The sequence below is a fragment of the Protopterus annectens genome, chromosome 2.part0 (assembly GCF_019279795.1).
Source record: "Protopterus annectens isolate FY-2018-M chromosome 2.part0, PAN1.0, whole genome shotgun sequence".
NCBI lineage: Eukaryota > Metazoa > Chordata > Ceratodontiformes > Protopteridae > Protopterus > Protopterus annectens.
The window spans coordinates 541244887-541256522 of record NC_056728.1 but is presented as its reverse complement, the minus strand read 5'-3'; the positions used below and the strand labels follow the sequence as shown (position 1 = coordinate 541256522).

The following is an 11636-nucleotide window of genomic DNA, read 5'->3' as shown; positions in this document are numbered from 1 at the left end:
GGATCCAGAAAGCAAATATAATGGATAGCTCCGTGCTGCCACAGAAAAATAAAGCAAAACAGTATTTTATAAAAAGTCATAAGAAGTAATTAATTATATTTGTCCCAGGCCCCTTCAGTAACACACACCAGACCAAAATGGCATTTGACGGCCTTTATTAAACTTTCTTAATCACAACATTATTGAATAACATTCTTAAATTTACTGATCACCAAAGAATATTTATATAACAATTTACCAGGGCAGCGTATCCTGCTAACCTTGCTCAAAATAAGCAGCGTTGCCACAACCATTTGTTTTGTCTCACTTCTCAAAGCAACGTACCCCACTCCCTTTCATTCCCAAGCAAACTGTTTGAATCCAATACCCAAAACCAGAGGGAGAACAGAAGAGGGACAAGCCTGCTCCTCTTCTGCAACCACCAGCTTGACACAGGCTGTTCCCCCTCACTTACTGCAATACTTTCACCAACTCTTCCAAAAATAAAGCCCGGTGTACATTGAATAAATCCAAACCAACTTTGCTCAGGTACACTCCATTCTCTGTTGTCATCATAGTTCCTATGCTCTGTCATCTAAATACCCAAATTCTCCAGATGCCTATACAACTTAAAATTAACAAAACGACAGGCCCACTCTATTCCAGTAAAACTACCTGCATTTCTCCAAAATAAATGTGGCACTATTTCTGACCACACAATAAACATAGCCGGAAATGCCCACTTTAAGGTAGTCAAATCCTCTAATGTTATATGCACAAACTTCCACTTTGGAATTACTCCCAAATTATTACCTGCCAAATGTACAACTAGAACTTGTGGAATCCCTTTCTGTAACTGTACTTATGCAAACTCCCCCACAAACAGATGCCTTCTGAGGCCTCTGATACCATCCCATTTTGCTCTCCACCTGAAGTGATGTAAACCCAGCTCGCTGCCATCTGTCCTAAATGCAGCCTGCTTCACCACCCACTGAGTATAGGAATGACTGAGAATGACAATCTCTTTTCTTAAAAAAAAATATAAGACAAAAAGGCATTTGAAGACCAATGACCTACGCTTTTGATAATCTCCACTGACCTCCCTTCTCTCTCCAAATCAGAAGCCATTCCACTGTGAAAGGAACGAGTTGAAAACCTCTCATCCAGAAAATCAATACACTGTAATGCCCTTCTCATCATATAGAGAAACTGATTTCCCATTATCGCCTTACCCCCTTTTGACTGAAAAGCCATATCCTGAAGATTCCCAGCATGCATCTGCTGTAACCTTCTAGACCACGCTACTGGACACAATGATTGATTTCTGCCCTTCTGCAGAACCATCTGGAAGCCCATACCCATCTGATTAGTCTTAGAGCTATAAAGCCAAATCTGTACCGATAAGGAAAATACTGTCACCTTCCACCAAAACAACAAACCTAACAACTCTAATACCCTAAATGCTCCATGATACATCCAGAGTGATAACGTTACCAACAAGTTAAAATCACGTGAATCCCAATCATTGACTCTAAACCCCAGAACAAAACCTTAAGCACCTGCCTTGCCATCAACCATCGTCTGTCCTGCCTAACCCTGTCAGCTCTACCCCATCCTTTCAACATACAAGCTGCTGTCCAGGATTTCATTATATCCTCCAGCCCTGCCACCCATGCAAATATACTGATAGCGGCCAGATCCAGCTTAACCAACTGGCCAGCCTTACCTTGCACCCAAGTGTGCACTAAGTATTGCAATGGCAATTTAGAATCTGCAAAACAAATTTATCAAAATTGTGTAAAGTCCTACCATACACATTCCTTGTAGAAACTGCCCAACCATCTGGTTACTCCAGTCCAATCTTCAACACTTTGTCTGACAAGTGAACCAGTTCACCCTCTGCCTCTGGAGCTAACTGCCAGAATCTGAAAAAACTGGAAATGAGACAAACTGTCAGCAATCCCATTCCTAGTACCTGCCAAATGCACTCCTGTAAAAGAAAAGTTAATCAACTAACTCTGCAAAAATAATTTCTGTAGCACTATCAAAAGTAATTTAGATTTTATTGTCTTTGACTGTAAAACTCACACCACTGCCTAATTGTCCAAATGAAGAATTACTCACCTATCATGCAACTGGTTTTGCCACGCCACAGATGCCGCCCAGGCATCAGTTCCAAAAAGGCCACTTTTCTTTTCCATTTGTCCTCCCAATTGTATGGTCACTGAGCTACAAACCATTCACCACTAAAAAAATGCTTCCATCACAACATCCCCTACTGTATTTGAAAATAATTGCAACTCTCATTGACCAACAGAATCTGTCTGCCAAAATAAAACACCATTAAACTGATCTAAAAAGGACAACCACAACACTAAGTCAGCATCTACAAGCTTGCCAATCCTCACCCAAAGATGCTTGCTTCTTTCCCTTTTTAACAAAAAAGTTGCAGACCTACAGAATGTATGACCAGGATGAATTGCCCGACATGCAAAATTTATTAGCCTTAACAGCTCCATAATGTCTCTGTCTCTAATCTTCACCTTGTCCTTGATCTTCACCCAAGTAATCACTTCTTTCAAGTGTCCTATCTTCTCAAGTGGCAAACAAAATAATCCTTGCCATGCATCTACTAGCAATCCCAAGAAACACAAAGCCTTGGTAGGACCCTCCAACTTTCATGTGGCCAAGGGAACCTCCAGTTCTTCACAGAACCAAAAAAACTCCCACATACTCTCCATCTCTCAGTCAAACTCATCACCTATTAATAAAAAGACGTCCAAGTAATGCACTGCCTTCAGAGAACCGTCCTGTTGCTGACAAATCCAATGGAGAGCAGTGCTAAACTCCTCAAAAATGGAGCAGACCACTGAACAGCCCATGGACATGATCTTGACAAAGCAGAACTTGTTCTTGACTATCATTTGTAACCAGTGCCACTCCTTCTCCCACACTGGTAATAACTGAAATGCAGATTTGATATCAACCTCTACCAACCATGGATCTGTAAACCTCCAAATGACCTGCACCGCATCATCTAATGAAGCATGCCTAACCGCCAAATCACCTGCACTGCATCATCTAATGAGGCATACCTAACTTTAGTGTCTTCTACTGAAATTAAATCATTAATTGAGTTCCCTTCAGGATAGGACAAATGGTGAATCAGCCAAAATTCACCAGGCAACTTCTTAGGGACCAAACCTAATTGTGAAATCTTAAAGCTGCCAAAGGGTAGACGGCCAAAAGGGCCCAGTAACCTGCCTGCACACTACTCCTTTTCCACCAAAATTTTCAAAATCTCCTCCCTGTCCCACACCGATTGCAAGACTAAATCCTCCCCTCTAACCCTCGGCTTAATAGTACATCCTACAAAAAATTCTTTTGATTAATTCATCTGCAACTGCCAAATCAGGTAATTGCTTAATCATGTGATGCAGTACCTGCACCTTAACAGGCAAATATTTCACCTGGTCTTCTCTTCTGTCCTAAGAAATTCACTCCTTCCCTCTACCCATGAAAATTTCCTCATCCCATAAAACCTTAAAATCCCTGAAGAATAGAAGTGAACACTCCCAGTTCGGTGGGAGTGGAACGCAAAATAACAAAAATATTTTCTCGGCAGCCACACTCTATAGCCGGATGTATGTTTGCACAATTTGAACAGGTGTGTGAAAACCTGCATACATCCCATGAACAACACCCCACATTAAGGCCCAGCACAATTCCGCCCCTTCACTTCCTAACCTTCCCCCCACTAGCAACCCCAAAGCTATCTGTCATGGTTGCTAACCAAATGTCCAGGTGCCTAACTTCCCACTGCATTGCTTGATCCAACTCCCTCCATTTACAAGAACCACTGAATATATCCAACTCCCTCCATTTACAAGAACCACTGAATATACCACAACTAGGCTTTCCTCACCCACAGCCATTGTGCTTCTTGGATTGTGAGAAAATACACCAAAATTGGTAGTGCATGGAGCTATTATTTTCCAGCCAAACCACCATGTGGTACATGAAACCTAACACCCATTTATCACATCTTCTTGTTTGCAGCCTACTCTCCTCTACCTCAAAGCTAAAAAAGACACTCGAAGATCTTTGCTTGTTCACTGATTTGGAGTCCATCAAGCATTGAGCCCCTTCAGCATTGATTAACTTGAAATATCTACGTACTCGACTAACTTGAAAATATCTACATACTGACCCCTCCAGATCTTCTGTTTAACCGATGCTGATATGTGAAGATTCAAGAAGACTCCACCCCTGTCCCAAAGGCTATGTAACTAATGAAACCCCTGGATGGATACCAAAGTCCAAACCTGCCTCTTGCTGTTGTGAGTCCTCCCTGCCTAAGGATGACTCTACACTCCCTAAAGACCCTAAGCTGCCTTCCTCAATAAATGCACCCCTCTGGACCTGCCCCCATCACTAAGCCTCTCCAGCTCCACTAAGATGTTTAAGCCTTCCACATTTCCCCCTACCCACCGGCAAGACCCCAATCATACCAAGCCTGACATATCTGTGTGAACCCCTAGCATCATTACCTGCAACTGCATCATACACTGGTCCATCGACTGGAACCTCCAATGTGCCACACTCTCTTGACTGTCATGGCCATTTCCCTTGGGGCACCAACTTCCTTTTCTTCAAATTCCCTCTCCTCTATCTTCTGGACAAGCTGGGCTCCTCCACCATAGGAGACTCACTGGTTGCTAACCCCCAAAAAAGCTCTTCTTCCTGTGAGATAATAGTTGCCCATCTTTGTCTCAAACTCTGGACCCCAGCCATCTGCAAAAAGAAAAACAACTGTTATTCACAGTCCAAGTTAAGCATGTGCCACAGTAGTAGAAAATGTCTTTTATCTTGGGTCATCACCCCCCCATTATCTAAGGTTTTGTCCAGATTACTTGTGCTACAGATTGAGAAGTATGACTCCCATACCACACACGTACCCCATCCGCAGACACACACACACGCAGATGACTTGCAGCCTTCCCTTGCTAATTGAGCTCTGCCACAGGCAATGCTCATCTAAGCAACAGTATCTCCTTTAATTAGGAAAGCACTGCATTTGGCATAAATATACCATGCACTTTTCAGAGCCAGTATTTTCTTTCTTTCTTTTTTTTTTTAATTAATATAACAGTCAAGCACGAGCTATTCGCCCATGCATCCCAACTATCCCTCTGCCACATAATGGTCTACTCCACACTGAGCATGAGAAGTGAGTGCCTTGCAACCTGCAAAATGCACACACCATTACTCATGGCTCAGCTGTCAGCAGGAAAGCCACAGGTCAACAAACAACCACAACCAATGTACTGCTACGAAAACTACCCAACCAAAATCCCCTCACCAGGCTGCCACCCTGCCTACTCGATCTCGGAAGTAACGACTGCTCCACATTATGCCACCAATGCTTGTATCTATGTACCCAGTAAGAGATATTTAGCCAAAATTAACTTTTTACCACAAGCAACTAAGGAGGTATTCCAACTAATCCCAGGCATCAGGACCATAACCAATCCATGCCAATACAAAATGGCCGAACAGAAACAAAAAATAACTTTGTTACTCAGCTGTGCTGTTTTCAGCCTGTCCATTTCAGTTGTGGTCTGCTGGAGGAGTCTGGTGTTTTTCCTTTGCATTGGAATTAATCCAAGACCTACCTATCCCTTGAAGTACTTACAGGAAGTCTCGGACATATGCCTGAAGTGCAGCAAGTTCATGCCTAACTCTGACCTCCCCACTCAGCTATGTTAACATAAAACACCTTTAGCCCCTCCATACACTTACCTCACTTCCTCCCAAGCACTCATCCATCCTATCATAACCCTCCCTTACCCACCACTCTACATAACTCTTTCACTTCTCACCCAGCTGTAACATTCCCTCCCTTTCCCTTTTTCAGCTTTAACCCCATCTCTTCCACCACTAACCACTTAAAAGTATCTCAGGACAAATTGGTTTGTTCTTGAACCTCATATTTTCCATGTAGCTGTGTCTGTCTTTAATCAGTTCATTTGATAGGACTGGATTGTATAAAATATATTTTTCTAACATAAAAGGATAAATTTATGCTGACAAACCTGAACATTTTTTTTTTTTTTTACTTCAAGTTAAAATTATAGTCACTTCTAATTTATTCTTTTTATATGATAGTGTAGTGATATCAAGTGCACTGTCTTTCTTTATTCTTTGTTGACTACTAATATAAAAATGGGGACAATGTAGAACTCTGATTATTATGTGTCTTTGAAATATTTTTCTTACTCATTGGATATTAGTATTGGTTCTGCCTGAAAGTTGATTATTTATTTTATTTATTTATTTATTTATTTATTTATTTATTTATTTATTTATTTTTGGTTTGTTTTTTGCAGTGAGCAGGCAAGCCCTCCAACCCCCCCCCCCCAAACAACTCTACGGTGACACCATCTCAAAAAAAGGCAAAGATCTCCATAAAAATAAAATAATCTCCAGCACCCAATTAGAAATCACACCAGTGTTAATTTTGTATGGGAAAAAGCTTTCAGTGTTATGCCATTCATATTTTTTCTGCGAGCCATTTTCGCTCGAGCAGTTGCTCCTCAAGTACGTGTAGTGAAGCCATTGGTATCGGTGCAATGCTGGAAATTTGTTTGGAGGAAATAGTTTGCAGCTTAATTTTGTCATTTATTTTGTCGTGTTATTAAAATATATCATAATGTATAGATAAGTTTCTTTGTGCTGTTTGTTGACAAAATACTTTTTTTTGTCTCTACATAGCAGTAACTGCATCCAGTGATCAGAGTCAGATTCCCATCATTGCTGTGTCAGTGACAGTTGGGGTGATACTTCTAGCAGTTGTTATTGGTTTTCTTCTGAGTGGAAGGTAAGAGAAAATGCATCAGACGTCTTTATATTAAATGGAAACACTAAGCAGTAAACATCTTAATGCAAGATCTCAGTGCTATCAGTTTGAAATCATTCTCTGAAAATATATTCCTCTGAAGTTTCAATTACTTGTTCATAGGTTTCATATGCAATGCAGAAATGTGACTCGTATCAGTTTTCTACATCTGTAATTGTTTTCTCTTTATTTGCTTTGTTACATGAAACTCATATACATTCTTATGCGCAGCTATCTTAAGATAAACTTTCTTATTTAAATATATAGTGTATTATCAAAGACCAATACCCCCAATATTTAGCATTGAACTTACTGCCACTTGGAACTGCTTTTGTTTCAAGGTATCTTATAAGAGTGGGAGACATGAAAAAAGGTGGAAATAGATTTTTATAATTATGATTGATGGAACAAACAGTCCATATGTTTGATCTTTTCTGTTCTTATTAAATATGGCAAATATGCGTGCTGTTATATGTTCAGTTCTTACTCTGCACTTATTACAGCTTGATAGTAGCCTTCTAATTTAATGCCTTCTGCACTTGTTTTTTAGTCATGTGTTAATTTCATTTAATTAAACTGTATTTGCCATAATATTGATACACGTGTGCTAGCCTGCACTGCATTTGAATTGTATTTACTGCTGTTTTAGCTGCTTTTCTGTAAAAAAAAAAAATTAAAAAAATAAATTCCTATCTTGTTTCCTGCTTTTCTGTAACTTGTCTAGTCCAGATACAGACTTGCTGTATCCAGGACAGTTTGTAAGCTCCTGAGCCCCCAAGCCTTTTTGTGTTGGAGGGAAGCCTTCTAGCTTATCAGTGGGAGTGGTAAGCACTAGGTAGCCTATCTACCACAGGAGGAGAAATTTCTGGCCCAGAAATTATAGTTTATTGGCCGTTTGGGAAGCTCTTCCATCTCTTTCAACCTTCTGATTCAAAAGCCTGTGTTTGTGCTTGTTTCCTGCCTTTCCTGTTACTAGTCTAGTCCAGGTACAGATTTGCTGTATCCAGGACTCTTTGTAAGCTTTTGAGACCCCCCCCCCCAAGCCTTTCTGTGTTGGAGGGAAGCCTTCTAGTTTATAATTGGGAGTGGTAAGCATCAGGTAGCCTATCTACCACGGGAAGAGTGGGTTTTGGCCCATAAATTGTAGTTTATTGGCCGTTTAGGCAGTTTTCCATCTCTTTCAACTTGCTGGCTTAAAAGCTTGTGTTTGCGGTTGTTCCCCACCTTTCCTGTAACTAGTCTAGTCCAGGTACAGATTTGCTGTATCCAGGACTCTTTGTAAGCTTCTGAGCCCCCCAAGCCTTTCTGTGTTGGAGGGAAGCTTTATAGCTTATCAGTGGGAGTGGTAAGCATTAGGTAGCCTATCTACCACAAGAGGAGTGGTTCCTGGCCCAGAAATTGTAGCTACTGGCCGTTTGTGCATTTTTTTCCCATCTCTTTCAACTTTCTGGTTTAAAGGCTGCACTTCCGCTGTTTCCCACCTTTCCTGCTACTAGCCTAGTCCAGATACAGAGTTGCTGTATCCAGGACTGTTGGTAAGCTTCTGAGCCCCATAAGCTTTTCTGTGTTGGAGGGAAGCCTTCTAGCTTATCAGTGGGAGTGGTAAGCACTAGGTAGCTTATCTACCACAAGAGGAGTGGTTCTGGCCCAGAAATTGTAGTTTATTGGCCGTTTGGGCAGCTTTTTCCATCTCTCTCAACTTTCTGGTTTTAAAGCCCCTCTTTGCGTTTGATCCCCACCTTTCCTGTAACTAGTCTAGTCCAGGAACAGATTTGCTTTATCCAGGACTGTTTGTAAGCTTCTGAGCCTCCCCAAGCCTTTGTGTTGGAGTGCAGCCTTCTAGCTTATCAATGGGAGTGGTAAGTACTAGGTAGCCTGTCTACCACAAGAGGAGTGGTTCTTGGCCCAGGAATTGTAGTTTATTGATCATTCGGGAAATTGTCCATCTCTTTCAACTTTCTGGTTTAAAAGACCACATCTGAGCTTGTTTCCCATCTTTCCTGTAACTAACCTACTGGAAAGCACTAGAAAGCCTTAAACTGATACAAGCCTTCTAGCTTAAAAGAGAGACTTTGGAGTATTTGAGTATCAGTTTTCTGTATTTTCTTGCTGTACTTAACTGTTTTCTCCCTAAATGCTGATTTTTCCAGCACTTATTGTGATTAAAAAGCTTGTTTTTTCACATATTGTATTTATTTGACTGCCTGCACTTTTAAAAAGTTGTTTTTGGTTAAATAAATTGTTTAACTGTTGTAGGCTACACACTAAAGTGTGATAGCCTTTTCTGATCGCTTGTAGTCATTTAAAGCTGTTTTAAGTGTACTTTTTACTGTTTTTGCCTTATCTTTTCAAAAAAAAAAAATGTCTTGTTTCCTGCCTTTCTAAGCTAGTATAGTCCAGTTTTCAGGCTAGTGCTGAATTCAGGGCTGTGTTACAAGTTTCTGAGTTGCCCATACCTTACTTGGATAGAGGGAAGTTTCTCTGTTCACCTGTGAGAGAGGGGAACTTTGAGCAGCCATCTGTCCCTGGAGGAGTGGTTCCAGCCCAGAAGTTAGTAGTTTAAAAACAGCGTTTGCACGGTTTTGTGCACCGGGCAGCACCGGTTAGCTAGGGTTAAATTATTCCTGGCTCCACTAAGTCTCCTCTTCAGTTTTTTACTTGAAACTCATCTAAATCTCAACCTAAGCACTCAAAAAGCATCCTACAGTCCAGCACTTGCTCAGACCTAATAGCAAGCACTAATATACCCCGACATTTGACTGCCCAGCAGGGCAAGGCTTTTTATCCACCCCTTGCCAACCAAGCGACTAAGCAGCTCACCCTACTATTCAGGCATGACCAAAGGGCAACTTCAGGTGTACTCTCCAGTCCACCTGGTGAATCTGGGTATCCTAAGGCAATGTTACAACTGCCTCATGTACACAGACAGTCCTCTCCTTCTACCACAAAACACTAACATATGCAATAGATGCAATTATACAGCTAAACTGGAGGCTAAGGTCTCTCCAACCAAGACTGGAACAGACAGTTATGAGGAGAAGGTTAACACTTGCACCATAACTCCAGCGTCACATAGACCTACTAAACCAGCACTGGCAAAAAATACATAAATACATGAAATCATACTCAGAGGCTCTAAATAAAAACCTGCAAAAGCATCAGAGAGCTCCAGAGCAGACACCCACAAAACCTGCACCTCCCGTCACAAACCAGACAACACATAAAACACAAAATCAATGTGTCGCACAACCACCGCCCTTAAGGGGAAATAACATACCTAACACACTAGTAATAGGTGACTCAATATTCAGGCACACTGACTCCCATCTCACTAGGCTGGACAAGAAGAAGGTTACTGTTAGCTGCCTATCAGGAGCCAGAATCCGCCACATAACACAAGCACTCAGGTCACTCCAGAACAAGTACAAATATGACTCTGTCATTGTTCAAGTTGGTGTGAATGACCTGAGATGTACCTCCCTGGACTACATGAAAAGACACGGAAGAGCTCTCTGATCAAGTAGTCCAGGCGGGTATGACCCTGACCCTGAGTGGCATCCTGTCCTCACCAAGAATGATATCTCAGTATAAAGAAAAAATGATCAATTTCAACAATTGGCTAAGCTTCTGGTGTCACTTAAAGGGGATCCAGTGTCTGTCAGCCTGGGATGACATGCTCGACAGGCCGCGTTGCTTCGCAAGAGACAGCTTGCACCTGTCACCCCTTGGCTTTCGAATACTGGCCAAGGCTCTTGCTGCCCCCATAGTGCCTGTTTTAGGCAAGGCTGAAAATTCAATCCCACCACTGTAAACAGCACAAGTAAAAAAATGAGGGTTATGCTACTCAACATCAGGAGTTTAAATCTCAAAATGCATGTGATCGAAGCATTCCTAAGTATGGAGAACGTCGAAATCTGTGCAGTAACTGAAACCTGGTTCAAGGGTCCAGAGAGCACTCCAGCACTACTGGGCTACAATTCATACCACACATTTCGGCCACAGAACACGAACCGAAACACAAAAGGAGGGGGGTGTATCCATATTCAACAAGGATACTTACACCTCCAGGTTAGTGGCATAGCATGATACCTCTGAGATCATCCATGTGCAACTAACATCGGGCAAATCTGCAATGCAAATTGAGGCCTGCTACAGATCACCCTCCATGACCCAGGACCACCACTACACCTTTCTGGAGACACTGGAAAACATGAAGGTCCTACCAAACAACTTGATATTGGGTGATTTCAATTACCCTACCATTAACTGGGAAAACTACTTGAGTACAAACTCCCAGGCTCAGCGCTTCCTGGAATTTATCAACTGAAATGCCCTGGATCAGCTGGTAAACTCCCCTACCAGAGGCCGCAACATATTGGACATGGTCATCACTTACATGGGCGACACGTGTTCCGTACCGGAGGTCAACCCGTCACTGGTTAGATCAGACCATAAACTAATCACCCAGGATGTCCACACCCCACCACCACCCCCAACCAAGGAAACCACAGTGAAAAACTTTTCTAAAGCAAACTTCACCTTACTTAAGGCAGAGGTGGTAAGTTTCACAGCCCCCATGCTAAAGGATAACACTGCCCAAGATGCAGAATCCTTTACAATTGCACTCTATGAGCACCTACAAGGATGCATGGATCATGCCATCCCTAGCAAGACCAAGACTCACTCCCCTAAGAGAAGGAAACCAGTCTGGTGAACCCCTGCCATAAACAGGTTATACAACAGAAGGAGGAAACTAGTT

The 11636-nt window shown here is 41.9% G+C and overlaps 1 protein-coding gene across 2 annotated transcripts in view; it reads left to right on the top strand.

Annotated features, from left to right (window-relative positions):
• EPHA5 (EPH receptor A5) overlaps positions 1-11636 on the top strand; it is a 1391623-nt gene that overhangs the window by 1105668 nt on the left and 274319 nt on the right. The window contains exon 8 of one of the 2 annotated variants that reach the window (XM_044060929.1): positions 6757-6859. In XM_044060929.1, the coding sequence (XP_043916864.1) occupies positions 6757-6859 (103 nt within the window). Of the gene's footprint in view, positions 1-6753; positions 6860-11636 lie in introns of both variants that reach the window. The other variant, XM_044060928.1, reaches the window with a different exon arrangement.